The sequence below is a fragment of the Protopterus annectens genome, chromosome 15.part0 (assembly GCF_019279795.1).
Source record: "Protopterus annectens isolate FY-2018-M chromosome 15.part0, PAN1.0, whole genome shotgun sequence".
NCBI classification, from domain to species: domain Eukaryota; kingdom Metazoa; phylum Chordata; order Ceratodontiformes; family Protopteridae; genus Protopterus; species Protopterus annectens.
In genome coordinates this window covers 265,474,841-265,497,822 of record NC_056749.1, presented here as the reverse complement: position 1 = coordinate 265,497,822, position 22,982 = coordinate 265,474,841, and the positions used below count along the sequence as shown (strand labels likewise).

Below are 22,982 nucleotides of genomic sequence, written 5' to 3'. Positions count from 1 at the left end.
CCTCCTTGGGATTTACCTTCCATGTTGCAAGCCCTTGTAGGTCTTCCTTTTTAACTTTCTGTTTCATCATACCTAAAGTGGTTGTCTTGGAAGACCTTGTTTCTGGTGGCTGTTACCTCAGCAAGGAGACATTTTGAGCTACAAGCTCTGGATGCTATTCCTTTATTTGGTGTTCCACAAAGATAAGGTCTCCCTTCACTTAAACCCATCTTTTCTCCATATGATAGCCACTGAGAGTAATTTGAATATGTTTATTCATCTTCTTGTATATTTTCCTAATTTTAAAAACAAGGTTGAATACTTGCTGCATTGTTTGGATGTGAATAGACAGTTGTGATTTTACATGGGCAGGACAAAATCCTTTAGAAATCCAATCAGCTGTTTGTTTCCTTTTCGAAATTCAGATTGGGTAGAACTGTGTCTAAACTGACGTTATCCACGTGGCTGCCAGACTGTATTTCCTTTGCTTACACTTTGAGAGGCAAGACTTTGCATGGTAAATCTGAAAGTCACTCCACTAGAGGCTTGGCTAATTCTATGACTTTCTTTTGTAGAGCTTGCTTAGATGATGATTTTGCAGTGGCTTCCTGGGTGGGCTCTCACCCCATTGTTTCTCATTACAATCTGGATATTAAATCTAGGTCCAGGGCTTCTTTTGGCTCTAGTGTGTTGCATAATATCCTTCTGTAGATCTTCCAAGGGGGTTTTATGTGTCTGGGGTCTGTGGCCCAAAGGTTAAAGCCAAACAGAGCAGACATCAGATACAAAGTTATATACCGTAATGATAGATCCGTGCTGTCTGTCAACCCTCCCTCTCCCCTGCCCCTACCTTTGAGGCAAGTCTTCTACTTAGATGACCAAATGGGGGAGATTTGGGTATTCCCTTTTCCTTTGAGTCCTTTGTCCTCCCCCTCTTTTATGTGGGAAATGTAATTTGGAGTTGAAATGAGAAGGGGCAAACTCAATCTTAGGTATCTGATAGGGAGCATGGGATTGTGAGTAGGGCAGGAGGAGCCTGGCAAGTTGAAGTCTCTTTATTTGTTCAGCATTATAAATGATAACCCACAAGTTAAACCAGGCAGAGAATGACAATATGGATCTGTTTTTATGGTAAGTAATATAACTTACCATTTATGGTGAATAAATATTTTCTGGGTAATTTTTAAATATTCTGTACAATCAGTCACACAAGTGGCTTGGATGCACTGGGCATGTTTCGGTGTACCAGGAAGAGCATTTTTTTTATAGTGGGGACACATGCTACTGCTCCGCCTCTTAGCAACATTACAGAATTCTGCTTACAGTCCGTCAGTCAACACTGTATGACAGTGTACATCAAGCGACATATACAGATGTATTGAGTCAAGCTGTTAAGAGAGAATAAAGTAACTGCCAGTGTTCTCCTTTATGTTGTGTGATATATTATGGCAGCAGTAACCTATGGTAATAGTGTAACAGACAGTAGCATGTGTCTGTGTGTGTCACTGACTATCAATCTGCAATCCCTCATCTATAAATACAATGCGTGCAGACACCTTTCTTTATATCACGATTGTCATGTCATACAATATGCCTATTTCTTTTTATGTGTAGAGCTGTTTTTATTTATACTGTGTTACTCAGTGGCTGTGTAATGGATCTGTTCTTTTGTGCCTGCTACATTACCTAGTGGCTGTGCAACATAGTTTCCAGTCTGCTGTGCTTACTTAGACATGTCCAGAGCTGATTGTGTACTGTGCTAATGAAGAAATCTGGTGCTGGTTACATTGCTGTTGACAGTGTGCAAGGCAGACTTTCCGGTTTCTGTGTGCTTGAGTGCAAAACTTCATCCTTACAGTGACCACTTTATTTAAGTGTGATGTTTTTGCTCATTTACATTATGCTAAGCAAAACTTCATCCTTACAGTGACCACAGGTACTAAACTGCTGTAGTGCCTATACTCTGTCTACATTTGTAGCTGCGTGATATTCTAACATCGGTTTACTTTGTACTACTTGATTCAGTTGATTGTGAATCATGGAAGGCAGAGTAAACACTGATTTTCATACCTATTGCATGCCTCAGAGGTGTAGCTAGCTATTCTGGCACCCAGTGCTGCCCCCCCCCAAAAAAAAAAATGCTGTTCTCCTCAGACTTGAATAGCAAAAAAAAACTCTTCCCCTTTGACTTGAGCAAAAAAAAATGTGTCATGTGTCTTCAGCAAATCACATGCTTCATTAGTAGCAGTCAGCTGCAATTTATGCAAAGCAAGGAGAGCTAAATAGCCTCATTTCTAGCCAAAAATGCAATACCAGTGTTGATTTATTAATGCCAGTAATGCACTGAAATGCACTCATGCCCCCTAACACTTTGCACCCAGGGTGGCTGCCCCCACTATAGCTGCACCTTTGGCATACTTGTACACTTCCTTACTTCACAACCTCTTTGTACAATAAATCTGAGCAAAGGAAAAAGTAATTGGGGACAAAGGCCATAAAATAGGAGCAGATTTTAAATACTACTCTTACAAACTTAGAAAGTTGCTAGAATAATAGGCTTTATGTTGCCATACATTTACTGAAGGAAATGAAGTCTGAAACTTAAGTGTGTGTCATTAATTAATGACTTCAGTTCTCAATAATTTGCCAGGAAAAAAACATTCTGTGAGGAACAGACCTAATATATGAAGCAAAAATCTGGACAGTTGAGAGGTTTGTACAGTTGTATATGCATGAGTCTTCATAATTTTTGTTCTTCATCAGAAACAGAGTGCCCCAAAGCAGTCTCATCTTGTTTGGAAACCCTTGAAAGAACATGGAGGTCTCACTCCAGCAGTGGATGGATGAATCTGAACTCCAGTGCCTGGAGTAGGCGTAGTTTGACTCAAATAGGTATAGCAGTATTTACAAAACATCCCTTGGAATACTCAAAAGGCTTCACAGGTTTAACTTGCAGCCATTTTGGAGGCCGATGTTTCTGTTTGTATTTAGCAGGTCCCCCCCACCTCCAAACTAGTACCTAAAAAGACATGAACAGAATAGAAGAAATGTCCTACATTTTTATACTCTGTGAATGTTGCAAGATCTTTGGTTCTCCTAACCAGAATCAAAAGAATATTGAATAAAACTCTAACTGGTAAAATTTCCCATAAAATCCATTGTACAAGAGTATCTCTAGAGGAAATTTGGTGACCTTCTCAAAGGAGGTAATTAATTCTCAAAATAATCAAAAACAGTATATTTTTAATTTACAACACAAAGTATGTGGACTTCTTTAACAAGGCTGTTGAAAAAAGAGCCTAAAGTGATGTTAGAGTAAGAAATTAACTAGTGAGGTCATTTTCTTCAGGAAACAAAAGACAACAGAGCAAAGTGTGTGAGTTGCTCTCATTTACTGGAGGGGTGCTAACCTAAAATGGTCACAGTTAAAAGTTGTAACCACACTCTTAAGGAGCATTTTGCTGGAAAATCTTGCCTTCCGTGCCTAAGACAGACTAACTTGATATATGTATATGAATCTAGAAGCAACAGTCCTTACGATACATATTGAACAAAAGGCCCTGAAAACTCATTTCCCTGAATCCTTGTTTTACAGAGAGACAACCCTTGCAACCCATATGGAAGACTTGGTCCCCAACATTGCTAATGTAGTCTAGCTCAGAGATCATGCAACCTCAGGATAAAGACATACGTGTTTTCCCTGCTGGCTAAGCATTTTTCCTTTTTCTTAGAGCAATGGAATTTCCGAGACTGAATGTATTAGAAGTCAGTGTAGGGTGCAGTTTACTAGATAATTATGCTTTAACTTTATAATTCCTTCAGTTCTTTTTAAATTTAGGAGCAAATGCCATACTTTTCTGCTATGCTTAATATTCAAAAACGGGGCATTGGAGACATTTTGTTAATACTCTGTTATTAAGAACTTCACTCCCCCACCACCATTTCTATGGGAAAATACAGCACAGTTCTGGAACCTGGACTGTAAGTACTACAAAAACATAACACTTCATGGAATCTGGCATTTTATGATGCTGGCTGATATTCAAAAATGCTGTACAAAGTTGTGTAGGGCTGGTACACAATATTATTGCATATCACAGCCCTGCACAATTCATAAAAGTCTCCCTCTTATACTGCTTATGAGCATATACAACTTTCCAGTAGACACATTTCTCTGCAGTTGAATGTCAGTTCAGCCATGTCTCCAACCAAATGTACCACAGGGAAGTATTTTGCTGCCTATGCACCTGAACCCTTTTTAATAAACAGAAATAATACAGACCTTTTACTGTAGGTGAAGTAAAAGCCGTGTTCAGGTGGAGGAAGCAAGACATTTCTCTGTGGTACATGTGGTTGGAGATACATGGCTGAATTGACATTCAGCTACAGAGAAGTATGTCTGTTCTGATTTGTGTGGGCAAAGAGAAGCATACATTGCCATGCCCACAGCTTTAATAGCCACGTGCTAGAGGCAGAAGTAATGAGTGTTGTATTCTGTGTATAGAATGCATTTTAAGTAATGTTCCCTAGACACTGTGAAGGGGTTAGTGGTCCACATACATAAATTGTAAAGGCAGGACCAGTTTCAGACTGCATTTTTACTGCCACAGACATACCCACTGGCCAGCCCACTGCTGATGCTTGCCATACTACCTGCTGTCTTTTGTTGCTTTGGGGCCATGGACATCATTTCCTCCTGTGCACTTCATTATTTAAGTTGTGGGCATGACACCACGTTATTCTGTTTGCCCACAGGTAATTCACAATAGCCATATTTCTCTGCAGCTGAATGTCACTTCGGCCATGTGTCCCCAACCAAATGTACCACAGGGAAATGTCTCGCTGCCTAGGCACCTAAACCCATTCAAAACTTTCAAATGAAGCTTTTTTACAAGAAATCTTGCTGATTTTACAGTTTTATTTTCTTTGGAGTTATGATTATTTGAGGTGATTGATAGTGTTACAGCATTTTAAACATTTTTTTTTGTTTAAATTATAATTTTGGCACCATACTTTATTTTAAACATTTCTGACAAGATTTTCTTTCATAAATATTTACTTTATTTCTTGTCTGAGACAGTTTTATGCCCTTTCTAATCATTTGAGGCTGAAACTAGCCTTTTTTATTAAAACTGTGTGACGTTTGTGACATGTATTTTGTGCTTTGATCTGTGTTATTGAAACTACTGCCATTTTATTCACTGCAGTTTTCAGAATAGTATGCCTAAATGAATAGACTTCAGATTGCCATTTAGATGGAAGAGTAGTGGGATTTTTACCAATTTTTACTGGGCTGACCATGCAACCATTTTATGGTTTTGCTTTGAAGATTGGCTTGTAACTCTACAATAACCGTGGGCAGACTGTCAGACCATTTCTCTTCTTTTTCTCCAGGTCCCCTGGTGCGTTGAGTACCACATCTGTGCATGACACGAGGTTAGACACATTGTCTGAAGCTGTACAATTGCCTGGTTCATGTATGGCGTAACCACTCTTTAGATACAGGAGAAGTCAAGATTACAGAATCTGTTGCCAGTGTTAATATGTCTCCCTGTGGTGATTCTTCCACTAGTGTAGTGAATGCATAAATGAGACTGAAGACCCACCATGTTGCAGGGTAACAGTCTCCAACTGTGGTTTCCCCTGATCTGGTGGCTGTGGCTAGAGCCATTATTAATTATTTTCATTTCAGGGCTCTCCCACCCCTATTCACTAACCCAAGGATCCTGATTTTTGAACGGGGTCCAGAATCTGAGATTTAGGAAGTGTCAGCTTGACCAGTCAGTTTCCTCTGAGGATAAACATGTTGAGAAACTCAAGCAGTTGTTTTCCTTTTCCCAAATGCTAGCTAGGATTAGAGCTGTATTAAATAGAGAACAGTCATCATCCTTCACTGAGATCAGCACTGTATATGATCTTTTGGAGGATGAGGCCCTGGACTTGTTGGCCTTCCCTTCTTTGATTCCAGTGTTGCAGGATGTTTTTAAAAAAAGCTTGCAATTCTCCTTTGCTGAATGGATCTTTGCCTGAAAAAAATCTGGGTGTGCTCGGCCATGCCTGGCCTCCAAGCCCCTTTGTCTATGGATCCTGCTACAGCGACCCCAGTGACTTTTTCCAATAAAAGGACAATGTTTTCATCAAACCCTGTCTCTCAAGATAAACTAGGCAAGTGGCTAGAATCTCAGAGGAAAAAAAGCTGGCACAGTTCAGCACAGTAGCTTTTAAAGTGTTTTAACTACCAGTGCTATACGTGGAAGTTTGTGTTGAGGTCTGTGTATAGTTTACACAAGTTTGCTACATCGTTACCTGCTGTGTAAAAAGACTATGTAAAAAATATTGTTTCCATTGTTTCCCGGTTATCTAAACTTGCTTTAAAGACTGCCTTGAAGTGGGGGGGGGGGGGGCAATACTGTTTCTAGAAATACAGCAATGTCAGTTATGGTAAGGAGGTATGCTTAGTTGCACAGCCAAACCTTTTCTGATGAGGTAAAAATGAGATTTTGAATGCTCTACTTGATTCTGATTGTGGATTTGGTGAAGTCCCTAATCAGATCCTTCATCTCTGGGAGGACAGAAGTAAACTGCTGCAAAGGATATTGAAAATGTTCCATATTCCCAAGTTTCTCCTCAGTAAGTAGGAACATTTTTGGCGGCTCAACAAACAAGTTCTAGATGAACAAAAGCCAAGACACCAAAAGGAAATGGCAGGACAACAGCTCAGCCTGACTTAACAAGAGGGGGCTCCTTTGATAACTCCCTTTACAAACTATGACTATGCTGAGGCTTGGCACCAGTCTTCCCCAAGTTTCCTTCTCATAAGTTAGCACTCAACATGTCCTTAGTGTTTTCCAACTAATGGATGCTCAGCATAGTTGGAAAAGGTTACAGGTAGTAGTTGAAGAAACATCTTTCTCCATTCAGGAGGCCCCCCCTCATGCCAGACCAGACATTGTTATTCCCTCCTGTACTTCTGCACATGCTGGACTCTGGTTATAGAGCCATTTGCTTCTTTGGAGAAAATTAAAGGCTTCTACTAAAGAATTTTTCTGGCCCCCACAAAAGAGCTGTTGTGGAGACTGGTGCTGGACATATCCTTCCTTAATACCATTGTCAAGTTCAATATACTCACCCTGCAGATAGTGCTTCATCTTCTGCTAGACCACTGCTTTATGGTAACTCTGGACTTGAAGAATATATGTCATCATATCTCCTTTGCTCTTCACTTCAGGAAATATTTGAGGTGTGTTAAGTTTGGCTCGCATTATCAGTTTTCTGCTTTGCCATTTGGGTTATCCACTGCACATTGAGTGTTTAGGAAATGCCTTGGTCCTGTAGTGGATCACTGGCAGAATCTTAGTATTCACATTCTTATTATTTGGGCAATTTTCTGAGCAGTGCAGAGTCTGTTTCTAGATGTTTGAAATCGCTGGAGAAGAACTCAGCCTTAGTCTCCCAGGTAGGGTTCAACTTGAACCTCTGAATGTCATGCCTGACACACACATAAAGACTTGTCTTCCTGGGATGCTTAATTAACAGCAACAAAAGAATGCCCTTTCTTACCTAAGACCAGTCCTGTCCTACCAGACAATGTTTCAGAAATTCTCAAGGAGGAACGTCGCTTCAGCAAGTGAGTTCATAAAAATTCTAGGACTGATGGCATCCATGATACCACTAGCCCATCTTCACGTTAGTAAAATTAAGGTGTATATAAGAAATGGTTGGACTTAGCACTTACATTCCCTGGAATTCTAGGTACCGGTGCTGCACTTCATCAGACAAGAGTTACAGTGGTGAAGAGCACAGTTGAGTATCAACCCAGGACTTCCCTTCTTCCCATCTATTCTGGAACAATCTGTCCAGACAGATGCATCCAATGTCATGCAGGTGCTGCACTTCATCAGACGAGTTACAGTGGTGAAGAGCACAGTTGAGTATCAACCCAGGGCTTCCCTTCTTCCCATCTATTCTGGAACAATCTGTCCAGACAGATGCATCCAACGTCATGCAGGTAGCTATGTCAATGGAAGTGCATGCACAGGCCACTTAGAGGCCTAAGAATGCATGAACGCACATCAGTATTAAGGAAATGGTGGTGATGCATGCCGTGAAAGTCCTTCACCACCTATGAACTACGGGTCCTCTTGTGATTACAGATAGCACCACAGTGCTGTAGTATGTCGACAAACAAAGTGCACAAGGTCATATCCCCTGTGCTGGTTCATAATGATGGTCTGGGAGCTGGATTTACAGCATTCTTTGACTGTTCAGACATCATACATCCTGTAAGAGCAAAACATTGTGGCAGACAGACTACGCAGATCCTGGGCAGACCCACACGAGTGGCAGCTCAAGGCAGTGGTTTTCCAGGATCTAGTTCAGATGCAGGGAATGCTTCAAGTAAATCTGTTTGCCTCCTTTCAAAACAGACAGGAGAAATTCTGTTCCAGGCATACTTGCAGCCATGCAAGGAGGACAGATGCAGTCTTGTTCCCCTGGATGGGAATGTTCTTATATGTTTTTCCTCCCTTTCCACTGATTCACCAGGTGCTCCTGTAGATTCAGAAAGAAATGCCAGAGATCACTGTGGTGACCCCTGATTGCAAAAACAATGTTGGTTCTCCTTTTTAATGGTATTGGCATAGGGTAATTACCACAGACTTCCTCTCACTCTGAGTTTGCTCACAAAGTCTCACTGGTGATTGGCGCACTCCAGTTTGGAGTAACTACAACCTGATAGCCTGGATGACTTAATCTTGACTCTGATTAAACATTTGTTTCATGAGGAAGTGCAGCAGATGTTAAGTTAAAGGATGCTGGAAAACCTGCTACTCAAAAATATATTTACCCAAAAACTGAGGTTTTCTTAGTGGTGCCTAAACAGGAACAGGGGCCCCTTGAGGTTAGCATTCCTCTCGTCTTGAAATGTTTGTGTGAGCTATTTCAGAATGGCTTAGCATATGCAGCCATTTAGCTGCCATCTGTGAATATCTGCCAATGTATCCCACTGATGTTCTTCGTGTTTCACTGTTGCAGTCATTACATTTGGGTATTCTGCTGGCAGGTTACCCTCATTTGGCCTGATTAACAAAGTCTTGGGTCCTGCGTCGGATGCTGTCCCTTCTTCCATGACGTCAGGTCATCAGGGGTATAAAACATGCAGCCAACGTCATTACGTCAGTCTTTCTTACTGTGCGGTGCCCGAAGCAGAAGCAGTTCGTAAGTGCTGGTCGGCTGACTCCTGAAATTTTCATTTTCGAGTTTCAGAACCGAAGTCTTCAACTTAAAGCTAAGTACCCCATTGGGGAAACTTTTTCTTGCTCCTTACCAATGTCAGTAAAAGTTAATAATTGCATTACTTGTGGAAAGCAAATACCTCATAAATATTTTCATTCGTATGGAATTCCTTGCCTAGGCCCTGACCACGACGTTCCTTGCTGTCGGTTTTGTGCTTTATTTAATCAGCGCACTATCCGTCGTCGGTACATTTTTGCCTCTAATTATTTCGGTTCTCAGTTTAATTATCCAGAAATGTCATCAGTTAGCCTTCTGACTACCGGAATTCTGAAAAAAACGCAAAGATAAAGACAGAGACAGGCCGCCGTGGTCCAAAACTGCCGACAATGCTTCTCCTAAGCCAGTCGCCTGTTCGTCCGTACTCAGTGAGGCGCTTTCGCAGCCCCTGATACCTGCTACTTCTGATTCGCAGGCCTCTACTGAGACCCATTCTGAGTCTGGTGTGCCGCGAGATGCTTCACTTATGGAACCCCCGTGGATGTCTCTACCTTGGATGGGTCCGGAGCCACTGTGCAGGCACCGGCTTCTGAGGATGTATTCAGGCCTTCAGACTTGCATATTAAATCAACACCTCCTTCATTACTAAGGCCTAAATCTCGATCCATGTCTAAAAAACTGACGCCCAAGCCACATGTTCAGGCCCCTATTCCTAAAAAACAAATGATAAAAATGGCTGAAGATCTAATTTCTCTAATCAGGGGTAGTCAACCCCCCCCCCTTCTCTAAGAGGCCTAGGGCTGAACTTGATTATGTATCTTCTGATCATGGTTCTGTTTCTTCTGACTCTTCTAATGACCTGGATTTGCCCATACCTACTTATGAGGATTCTGATGCAGAGGACTACATTCCCTCTGCTTCCCCTCCTGAGGACTTTTCTTTTGGGGAAGCTTTACATGCTTTGAGGGAGCATTTCCACTGGGAAAGCAAGGAATTTTCTGATTCATAAAAGAGGCTTAGGGATTTCCTGTTTCTACCTCAGCATAGGCCTTTGGCTATACCTCCTGTACTAGACATTGTTGATGATTTGTTCTCAGAATCCAGTTTGGCACCTGATTCCCTGCCTCCGGCTCCTAGTAAACCTGACAGATACTACAGGGTTCCTGAGTCCCACAAGTTCATTTTCAAAAATCCTGTTGCAGATCCAGAAACCATTTCTCAGGGGCTCAAGGGCATTAAGGCTTCTACTGCTAAAAATCCTACCCCTTCTGATAGAGATTCCAGGGCATTGGATAGATGGGGTAAAAAGGTTTATACTTCTGCAACCTTGGCAATCAGAGCATTAAACTGTCAATTTCATATGTTAAAATATCAACAGCATATTATTGGACTGCTTAAACAGAAAATGATGTTGATTCCTGACTCTGTGGAAAATAAAAATGTACAGGATTTGATGCATTCTGCTGAACAAGTTGAAATCATACTTTGCAATGTGGTTTTGATTCTTTAGAAGCCTCCTGCAGGGCTGCTGTTACTGGGTCTGTGCTTAGAAGGCATGCTTGGCTTAAGGAGCAATCCTTGCCTTATCATGTTAAAGCTAAATTGTTGGATGCTGCTTTAAATCAGGACCGCCTGTTTGGCAATAAGGCTGAAGAAGGTCTATAAAAGATGGAAGATAAAACTAAATTTATGCAAACTGTTAAAGATTTCTTACAAGTGCAACCTCCAAGATTTAGTAGGCATTGGCCTACTAAGAACTGGTCCTTTCCAGCCCCTTCCAGATCCTCTCAAGCCAAGCCCTGACACAGCAAACACCCCAGGTTTCAGTCCCAGGGTACTCTCAGAGCTAAGCAGTGGGGGGCCTCCACTTCCAAATCTGGAAATAACAAGACACCCCCCTACAGTAAACAGTCTCAATGACTTCCTTTTAAATTTACCAAGCACTTATCTGTCAACCGCCCCTTTGTGGGGAAAGATTGCTCTTCATGCAAAGAACTGGGAACTCATAACCCAGGACAAATGGGTTTTAAATATAGTGTCCCAGGGATACAGATTTCATTTCCACACATTGCCAACACCAAATGGGTGGCCAGACCTGCCCCCGAATCAGTGGGCAAAGGCTCAAAAACAAGTACTTTCTCTCTTAAGCACGGGAGCATCTAGTGCCAGAAGAGGAAAAGGGACAAGGTTTCTATTCAAGGCTTTTCCTGGTACCCAGGAAAGACAAATCATGACGTCCAATCCTGGACCTGTCTACTCTAAACGCCTTTCTGGAGATTCCAAAATTCAAGATGTTGACTCTTCACCAGTTACTTCTTATGCTAGGCAAAGACGCCTGGTTGGCAACTCTAGGTTTAAAAGAAGCATACCTGCACATCCCAGTCAGGGAATCTTGCAGAAGATACCTATGCTTCAAAGCAGGCTACTTGCATTATCAGTTCTCTGCACTGCCGTTTGGCTTGTCTACTGCACCCAGGGTATTCACAAAGTGCCTGGCTCCAGTTATTGCATTTTGCAGGCAAAGAAATATTCAGATATATCCATACCTGGACAATTGTCTAATTCAGGCAGAAAACCAGGGCATTCTTTTAAATCATCTGGCGTTTATAAATAGGGTTCTAACTTGTCTAGGGTACACCATAAACAAAAAGAAATCACAACTGGTACACTGTCAACAGATTACATTCCTGGGTGCAAGCTTGAATACAACTGCCCAGATGGCTTTCCTCATGCTAGAGAAGCAATTTCATTTGGTAACTTACTTCAAACAAGTGGCCGCAGAAACCTTGCTATCTGCAAGACAAATACTGCAAGCCTTGGGGTTCATGGCCTCTTGCATTCTTCTAATTCCATATGCAAGACTGCATATGAGGAAACTACAGTGGTATCTAAAAAGTCTATGCAGTCAACATTGTCACAGCCTGGAAACAATGATTCCTATCATACCATGCCTACGCCTTGAGTTCCTATGGTGGGCAGAAGCCTGCCACCAAAACAAGGGATTACCATTCACACTACCTCCTGCCATCCAAATCCTAACTACAGATGCATCAGACTATGCATGGGGAGGCTCACCTGGCAGGGAAGTATATTCAGGGCAAATAGAACCCAAATCAAATGCACCTACATATTAATCAAAAAGAAATGTTAGCTGTACAGAATGCTCTGACAGCCTTCAAGGACTACATTCTTCCAGGACAACTAATGGTAAAGATGGACAACACCACGGTTATTTGGTACATAAACAAGCAGGGGGGGGTACACATTTCTACCTCCCCCCTCTGCAGACTAGCCATGTCATTGTGGAACACAGCCCTGAGCTACCAAGTGCATCTACAAGCCCAATTCCTGCCAGGAAGATTGAATACACTGGCAGAAGGACTAAGGAGAAACCTCATGGAGCCACACGAGTGGAAACTGGAACCACGGACTTTCAACATGTTGACAAACAAATGGGGGAGCCCAGACATAAATCTATTTGCCTCCTCCCAGAACTACCAGTTGGACAGGTTTTGCACAAGGACTCCCCACAAACAAGCCTGGAAAGTGGATGCTCTGTCCTTCAGCTGGAAAAATTTATCAGTCTATGCATTCCCCCTCTGCCTCTGCTCTCCAAAGTTCTACTAAAAGTCAAACAGGACAAACCAAGGATGATTTTTATTGCTCCAGACTAGCTGCGCCAACACTGGTACCCCCTCCTGCGCAGTGTGTTGCAAATATCTCCATGGCACCTGCCTCAGACCCCTTCTCTGCCGTCTCAGCAGGAGAACCAAATTCTGCACCCTCAGCTTCCATTATTAAACCTTGCAGCCTGGCTAATCACTTAAATTTGCCCATATCATCCCTCAGCAAACCTGTGATGGATGTCATCTTGGAGGCGAGGAGACCTAGTACTAGAAAATCTTATGCTGACAAATGGAAAATATTCTGTGCCTGGAACCAATCTTTAGGGATGAGCACAGCAGCGCCCAATTTACCTCAGATTTTGCAATACTTAACGGAGATGCTTCACAAGGGCCTGTCTTTTTCCTCCATTAAAATCCACGCCTCAGCTATTTCTGCTCACTATAACACGGAACCACCTCTCTTCTCTCATCCTCTGCTCAAGCAGTACCTCAGATGGTCAAAAAACTTGAGACCACCCAGGAGAGCTCCAACCCCTGCCTGGGGCCTTAACTTTGTTTTGAAGAAACTCACTCTACCTCCTTTCGAGCCAGCTGCTACTGCAGACTTAAAATTTCTTTCTTAGAAAACAGCCTTCCTTTTAGCAATCACTTCAGCTAGAAGGATATCTGAATTACAGGCCCTTATGGCAGCGGAGCCTTTCATCATCTTTCATGCGGACAGGGTATCTCTCAGGACCAAATCATCCTTCATGCCAAGGTGGTTTCCAGTGTGGCTCTTAATCAGTCCATTCATTTGCCAACCTTCTTACCCAATCCACAGAACAAAGGGGAACGGATTCTGCATTCCTTGGATGTGCACAGACAACTAAGATTCTACTTGGACAGGACTAAATCCCGAAGAAAATCTGAACAATTGCTGGTAGCATTTGCTGCAGAGGCAGAGGGGAAGGCTATTTCAAGACAAACCATTTGTAAATGGATAAGCCATTGCATTCATTTCTGCTATAAGCACCATGGAAAAGCTATCCCCCAGGGGATCAGATCTCACTCCACCAGGGCTGCATCTAATTTATCAGCCTTTCTCAGAGGTGTCCCTACCAGGGATATTCTAGAAGCTGCTACCTGGAGTTCTGTACATACTTTCACCAAGCATTAACATCTACCAATTTTCTCTAAATTCAGAGCTGGCTTTGCCACTGCTGTGTTGCAGGGTCTTATAGCTGGCCCTAATGCTGTATAACCTCCTCCTCCCAACCATAGCTTTGGGAATCTACCCAAATGTAATGACTGCAACAGTGAAACACATAGAACATAGTACAGTTGTGTACACTTATAAATGTAGATGTTCGAGTGTATTCATTGTTGCAGTCCTGGTTACCCTCACTCCAGCCCCCTAGTTTTTCTGACTATACCTCTACTTTCCTTTACTATGCTTAAAAGCCTTTTTGGTGTATTTGCTTTTGGTTGGAGGTATACTTATGTGTTTTTGTGTTTATTTAGTCCCCATTAGGGGGGCATCTGACATCTGGGGCAAGAAAAACTGATGTAATGACGTCGGCTGCAGGTTTTATACCCCTGACGTCATGGAAGAAGGGACAGCATCCGACGCAGGACCCAAAACTTTGTTAATCAGGCCGACTGAGGGCAACCTGCCAGCAGATTACCCAAATGTAATGACTGCAACAGTGAATACACTCGAACATCTACATTTATAGTAAGTGTACACAACTGTACTTTTCTTCATTTCTCTCTTGGTAAAACAGTTCATGAAAGGAGTATTACATATTAGACCCCCTCGCAAGCAAATTCTGCCTTTGTGAGATCTCAACTATGTCCCTAGAAGAATTAATCTTACCACCTTTCAAACCAGTCTCTCAGGCTCATGTGAAGCTCTTAACATGGAAAACCGTTGTGCTTATTGCCCTGACACCTGCAATATGAGTCCCTGAGCTGCAAGTTCTTATGGTGGGACAGCCTTGCCTTATTTTTCTCACGGATAGGGTTGTGTTACATTTAACCCATCTTTCATGCTCAATGTGGTGTCAGAATTCAGTCTATCAAACTCCCTGTGTTCTTCCCGGAATCTATGAATGAGGGAGAGAAGATATTTCATACCAGCTCAGGTACTACTATGACAGAATGATACCCTTCAAGAGGGCTGAAAAGATTTTTTAATTCCCTACACAGGGGCAAAGAAGGGTCATCCTGTCTCTAAGCAAACCATTGCTCATTGGTTGTTTCTGGTATTGTTTCTTGTTACACCTACCATGGCAAGTTGAATTCAGCCAACGTAAAGGTGCACTATACCAGGGCCTTATCCTCTTTGTGTGTATCGGAAAGGAGTAGGCTCTAGAAGTAATCTAGAGGCAGCAACTTGTTCCTCTACCCATACCTTTATGATGCAACACAAGCTGGATGCCTTTTCTCGATCTAGAGCAGGTGACGCTAAGACCATTCTTCAGGGGCTCCTGCACCCTTATTCTTCCTCGTTCCAGGTTGGGTAAGCTCTGGGAATCTACCTGTAGAACAGTGTGTGTGTGTGCTGTATCTTCAAGAAGCATTTCAAGGACTGAAAGTGGATATAAATAGCAAGCATGTGCCAGCTTCAGTGCCATTTTGAGAGTGCAGCCAGAGTGAGCATGTACGCATGTAGTAGCTAGTTTGTATATAAGTTTACATAAGTTAGTCATTAAGCCTCAATCCTGATGTGTTTGTACTTAATAAAGCTGCTTGAACAGAACCCATAAAGACTTGTTTATTTCATTCTGACTAGACGAGTGACACTACTCAAATGCCAGTAAGGCAGTGTGTTTGTTTAACATCGTACAGATGCATAAGTTCTACTTACCTGTAACAGTAGATGTTTGTTGAACACACAGTCTTACTAGCAGTACCCACCCACCATTCCTTGTTTTGTATGTACATAGTTTGGTCACTGTTTCTTATTCACTTCCCATGATTTCAGACTTTAGTTTTAATTGAACTGCTTGTCATTGTACCTTTAAATTTTGCATTTCCCCTCAGCAAAGAATGCTCAGAACTGCCAGTATTACTTGCTTGCACCTGCAGACAACTTGTCTCCATGTAAAAGTAGTCTGCAATGAAAAAAAAATGACTGACTACCTTTAGGTGTTTGAAGGAATCTTTGTAAATTTCACATAGAACAGAATGTAGCCAATTCCCCTGGCTAACTACATTCAGTTGCAGACTGTCTGTCACTGAGAACATTTGCTAATGGGAAAAAAAGCTAATATTTTTGCAGAAGCAAGATTAGCATTTTTCAGGCTTTTAACATTTTGTCTTATTTTTCAAGACTACTTGCTTACAAAAATTAGTTTATAGCATAAGTCCAAGAACATAATATAGTAACTACCAATAAACGTCCACAGACAAAAGAAAAGAAACAAACAACCTCAGCTCCGGAGTAGGACCTGGAACACCACGTTTAAAAATGTTGTTTAGTTATTCTATTCAGCAATAGGGAGTACACCAGTACCCTAAGCAAGTACACATTTAGCTAAACGAGTGAAAAAGTAAATTGATACTGGAATCCAGAGCAATTAAAATGCACGATGACTTTTTAAATAAAATTTCAAAGACAAATCCACGTAACTGTTAAGCGCTTTTCGTTCGGGTAATACCCGAACTTCTTCAGACATATTACTCTAGTTACTATTGCACTTAAATAGTCCCCTCTTCGTTCCTGTCCTATCAGGAAGAAGTAATGGACGACTTTTTAACAACAAGACTTATTAATTTCCGTATATAACAAAGTTTGTGTTAACAACCAATGTAAAAGTTAATACACATAGTATTAGTTAAAATATACTTTTCTAGGTTACTGTATTTACACAGTCCATTGGTCCAATCTTTTTTAAGCAGTAACCATATCAATTAGCAAACTTCTCTTATAATAGTGTTCTTATACAGTTGTTTAATATATACAAAAATTATCCAATATATATAAAAAAGTATGTAGTAAACACACCTTTTCCTCCTTTGCACTTCAATAGTAATGATGGTAATAATAACAAATTTAAGATCAGAGGTGAGACTTTTTTTTTACCCAATATACTTATAATTGTAACACAAGAAGTGTGGTTTATCTTGCTGAATGCCAAGTTTGCCAGGCATTTTACGTGGGTAAGACAGACCGTAGACTAAAAGACCGGATCTATGAACACGTATATGCCATCAGTAAGAAAAATACCAACAATGCATTAGCAAACCATTGTGAACAAAAAGAAGGTCACCACTTCAAATTTAGGGTCATATCACAGACTAGGCAGAATATAGAAAATAAATGGGGGGTCAACGACAGCTTAGTCAAATTACTACTAGAAAGGAGTGAATTGAACTGGCAAATAAGATTAAATGCACATACAGAACCAGGGCTAAATGAAGCTTGCAGTATTGCATGCATTTTAAAATTAAAAAGTTTATATAGGTAATACAGTAATATTTTAAAAGGAGACTGAGTACTATTGATTTTATTTTAAAAAGAACAGAATTAAATATAAAATAGAGTTCTATAAACATGTTATTTATAAATAATATTTTTAAAAAAAAATATATATACATATACTTGTACTTTATGCACACTTTTTTACACCAAAAATACATTTAACTTTGTATTAACATACACAATTTTGTATTAACATGGAGGTATTTCTATTTTATTTATTTTTATACACAGACACGCAGATATATATAATATATGCATAAATTTAGTAAACTTTTTATATATATATAATATATTTAAAATATTATACAAATATATATTTCATGTATAAGGTAATACATTCCCTATTTAGGTGAACACTAAACAGGAACGTTTTTATCAGTTAACAGGTAAAAAGCCCTTAGGTAAAAATTACACTAAAACACTAGGGGGAGCTGTTGACACTTTAGAGAGTAGACACAACAACAATAGTTTGCTTTCTAACTCTAACATCTTTAAGTAAAGACTTACTCGTACCCTTGTACTTCGGTATATTATTACCATCATTACTATTGAAGTGCAAAGGAGGAAAAGGTGTGTTTACTACATACTTTTTTATATATTGGATAATTTTTGTATATATTAAATAACTGTATAAGAACACTATTATAAGAGAAGTTCGCTAATTGATATGGTTACTGCTTAAAAAAGATTGGACCAATGGACTGTGTAAATATAGTAACCTAGAAAAGTATATTTTAACTAATACTATGTGTATTAACTTTTACATTGGTTGTTAACACAAACTTTGTTATATACGGAAATTAATAAGTCTTGTTGTTAAAAAGTCGTCCATTACTTCTTCCTGATAGGACAGGAACGAAGAGGGGACTATTTAAGTGCAATAGTAACTAGAGTAATATGTCTGAAGAAGTTCGGGTATTACCCGAATGAAAAGCGCTTAACAGTTACGTGGATTTGTCTTTGAAATTTTATTAAAAAAGTCATTGTGCATTTTAATTGCTCTGGATTCCAGTATCAATTTACTTTTTCGCTCGTTTGGCTAAATGTGTACTTGCTTAGGGTACTGGTGTACTCCCTATTGCTGAATAGAATAACTAAACAACATTTTTAAACGTGGTGTTCCAGGTCCTACTCCGGAGCTGAGGTTGTTTGTTTCAAGAACATAATATAGACATCCACCCTTGTCAAAACAAGCAAACTTATTTTAATTCTACATGTAATATAATGAGTACACTTTTATACCCCATCTCCCACCCCAGCAGCCCCAATCACAGCATTATATGAATTTCTTACAGCTAAAAATACTTGTTAACTATTTAATATCTTTAACACTTGCAACAGTCACTGAAAGGACTACACACACACACGCGCACACACATGCACACACACACACACACACACACACACACACACACACACACACACACACACACACACAAACGTAAAATACCCCTAACTCCACAATTTGCAAAACTGCTTTACAATATAACAAATAGTTTGTTTTATGAAATATTTTGTGCAAATAATAGGAAGTAAATTGTTTTTCTTATAGTTGCTTCTTTTTTTGCTTTAATGCCTTTACAAATAGGAATGGCATATGTATGGTATGTGCTCTACAGTCCACCCACAAGTTTAACAAACTCAGCAAAAGTTCAGTCTTTTCTCAGCCAGTTTTATTTGAAAAGCCTTATTTCACAAATGTAATTATGTTTTATTTCACTAATTGCATTGTTGCTAGTCATCTTCCTGATCATCTACATCTCACAACACTGGACTTTAGTTCAAATCCAAGGTATTCTTGATTTTTCAGGACAATTATTGTGCTTTTTTCTTTCTTTCAAACATTTCCCTTTGGAACATTGAAAATGGTTTCACTGGCAAAGTCTGTCTATAAACTTCACTATCAAAAGAATTATAAGCAGAGCTCAGTTCTGTTTGATGCCTCACTTTTTGTTAAATATTTTTATTTCCTCTGTAGCTTGTTCCGCAGTAGAAATGTCTTTGATCCTACAGGAGAAAAATATTCTGAAGACAGCTAGATGCGTCATCTTGAATCCTCAACTTCCTTTCAACATTCCCAAATTGCTGGGACAAATTTGCTTCTCTTCTGACAGGTTTACAGTGAGTAATTATTTTCCACAAATGCTCTACTGCCTCCAATTTTTAATACTTTTCCCTTGTGTCACAGTTGGTGAGGATCATCTCTTGTTGGTTTGATTGCATCTTTATTAAAGTAGGTCTCTCTCTTATTGTATTCTTTCCCTTTACAAATCCTGCTGTGGAATACCAGTCCAGTTGCTTATTTGTGCTTCCTTAAAATTAATACAGCCTGCTCCTTGTGGTTTTTTTTTTGTGGTATAGCAGAAAATCTCAGTTTTTTTTCTGCACTGCCTTCTGACTCTGTTTTGTTTTTAAAACAGCTCTTCTTGAGAATCCTCATATTCAGCCAGCTTTTTTTATTTCATCCTCTGATTTTTCAGTTTTATCAGTTCATCTGAATAGCCAGTTAAAGCTGCTTCTATTTTTTCCAGCGTGATATTTGAGTTTATTTATTCCTTCAATGTTCCATTTATTTTAATCATCTCTAAGTACATTTGATTTATTTTTTTTTTCCATTTTTGAACCTAAGCTGAAGCTTGGACTGCTTTTAGTTGAACATGCTGCAGAAATTTAAAGAATCCTTCACAGACAGTGTTTTCTCTTCCCTTTTTCTGGTTGATTTTCTTTCAGGTTTTACAAATTTCTTTGGTGGGATCCAAGCACTGTACTTATTAGCCAGTAACTGAATTTTACACAAAAACAGTTTCAATGACTCTCCTTTCTCCCAGTTTCTGTTTTCTAAGCTATTGATCAGTGTGCAGCCATCTTGGAAACCCCAAGTGCACCTTTTCCTAAGGCTAAAAGCTAAACTTTGGCAAAACCAAGCAAGCTGTTTTCACATAAAAGACGTAAATACAGATAAGATAAGAACAGACTCCAATCTGTAAAAGTGGAAACACAGGCCCTAATATATGCTTTAGCATGGTTAACCATAATGTTAGAATAGGAAATGACACGGTTTACAGTTATCATTTTGGGGTATCTGCTCCTATTTCCAGGGATAAACTTCCTTTTTGGAAAGTGTATTTAGTTTTGTCCATTTGCTATGAGAAAATGAGGTTGGGGTTGAAAATTTATTTAGTTTTTTTCCTTATTTCTTTATTGTTTACATTAAAGAGAAAAGTCTGGGAAAATGTGGCATGGGTTCAAATACAGATTAAAAAAAGCAACTATGTACAAGATCAGCCTGCCAAACATTAGTATATGGAAGCTGGAATCATATATTTAAAGTACTGTCATGTATAATATGTGAAATAACACAGTAATACATTTTTATCAGTGTCAGCTTTATCTGTATTAAAATGTAATGTAAATTGTATTACAAGTATAAACAAGAAGTAAATAGTATTAAGTGTAGAATGCAGATAGTAAGTTTTCAGGAGAAGCATTTGGATAGAAATGAGCATGTAAATTTGACAAAGAAAGAAATTCACGATGTACGTTCAGCACAGTATCATGGACAAAGGAAAAGGGGAACAATATTTATGATGGTGAGGTAGCTCAGCTCCAGTAGTGAAAGAAGAGAATGAAAAGACAGTAATGGTAGATTTGTGGTAGTAGGGAGTTATTTGCAGAGGTGGAGGATATTTACTGCATTTTGTTACATTTTGATAAATTTACTGGTTTGATGTATTTAATGCTCCAGTGCAGTGTATTGCTACTCTTCTGATGTCCAGTACATAGCCGTTGAGACTTATGTTTGACTTTATCGTTGTTGATTTATATTTAATGACAGAGTATTTGGCTCATTAGCTGAAAATGGTCCTCAACACAGGTCATTTCATCACTGATCCGTTGCTGGTGATCTTCTCCTTTATGGTGTAGTGCTTCTGTATATCTGTTTATAGACTTTGTGTTAACTAAAGTAATGATGTACTGTGTGATGGGCATGGCAGTCTTCAGGTTTCAGCTAAGGGGCATTAATTTTGATGTTAATGCTGTATTTGTTTTTTTATAATAGCTGTTTTTCACCTACTGACCATGGAACCATGTCCAGTAGCAGTCCATTTATTTATTCCCAGTTCAGGCATTAAAAAAATCCAGAGTGAAAATGTGAAACCCTTAGACTGCAGCCATCACCTTAAAGGAAGTTGAGTTCTCTCTCTCTATCTCGTCCACCGTCGGGCTTAGTACAATGTCAGGCAGTGCTAAATAACTACTAGTGCACAGTTCTGTATACTGTCATTGCTTGGCTTAAGTGTGTGTTTTTCTTGGCCAAACCTGTGTGTTCTGGCTGCTTATGCATGGGATTGCTGTAAGTGGTACTCCTGCAGTGGGTCTCGCTCCTCTGGGATCAGTGTGTCAGTGTCCTTTGCTTACATATATCAATACTGACCAGCTCTTTCAATCTCCAGACCACTAGGTCCTGGTTGAAAAAGATTTGTTTCTTCAGTCTATTTAACTAGACTACCAAGAATAAATAAACGTTGCCAAAATAATTTCACTGCTTGGCATTTATTCTATGTTTAAGGTGTAATAGCTGAGACAACTAGTGGGAAAACATAACATAAATACAAGAACTTACTACCTCATATGCCATGTTACTTTCCCTGTCACTTTCCAACTTGCTGGGAACTTAACTTTGTTAGTTCCTTGGTGCATCTTTCAATTACTTCTTTAACACAGGTCAGGAAACGTGTCATTCTTAATCATCTTGGGCTGCATTGTGTTAGAGGAAAAGAACTGAGAGTGAGCACCAGCTGCATTTTTATGTTGTCTGTGATGTCCTCATTGATGTCAAGTATTTCATTTGTCAGCACTCATAGTTTACATAGGATCCTGTCATCTGATGGTAACTTCCATGACCTGATGCCTAAGTTTGATTGCTCAGAAGACCTATTACAGTTAGAGCCTAAGTAGTTTTGCTGTCCTTGTGTTTTCCATTGTTCTTGGTCATATAGGATTACAAGTCTCCTCCAACCAGTGGCTGTAAACACTGTTGAATTTAACTTCTTAGCTGCAGTAGAGGTTTGGTCCCTTTTCTGCCATATTTCCATACAGAAATAATAGTTATTTAGTTCCTTTATAAATGTTTGCCTCTAAAATGCTGAGACAAATAACAATATCTAGAGTGTAAAAATATTTTCATGGGAGCTTTTAGGACTTTATTCCTTCCACATACTTTCCTGAACATAATTATCTTTAAGAGGAGATTACATTTGATTAGAGGACATCTTTATTCATCAACTTTCTTCCGCAATGGTGTTTTCTTGTTTTGTGTTCTGTTTCTGACTGTTATAAATATTGCATTTGTCAATTTTGTTTTCCAGATTAAGAAGCTGTCCCGTTGGGAGGTCATTGATGTAGTTCGGACAATGTCAACAGAGCAGGCACGGTCTGGTGAGGGCCCCATGAGTAAATTTGCACGTGGGTCCCGATTTTCTGTGGCTGAACATCAGGAAAGATATAAAGAAGAATGTCAAAGGATTTTTGATCTGCAGAACAAGTAAGTACATCTTAAATCAAGTGTGCAAACCATTTAACTGCAGGCACCATTGTGGCAAATTTACAACTAGATAAAATGCAACAGTTTTAGACTGTATAAAGACATAATCCCAAACTTTTGTAATTTTATGATGATT

The 22,982-nt window shown here is 39.7% G+C and overlaps 1 protein-coding gene across 1 annotated transcript in view; it reads left to right on the top strand.

Annotated features, from left to right (window-relative positions):
- The window catches only part of TAF1 (TATA-box binding protein associated factor 1), a 2,792,652-nt gene that overhangs the window by 1,358,970 nt on the left and 1,410,700 nt on the right, over positions 1-22,982 (top strand). Inside the window, exon 23 of the mRNA XM_044057257.1 lies at positions 22,671-22,846. Coding sequence (XP_043913192.1) covers positions 22,671-22,846 — 176 coding nt within the window. The remainder of the gene's footprint in view (positions 1-22,670; positions 22,847-22,982) is intronic.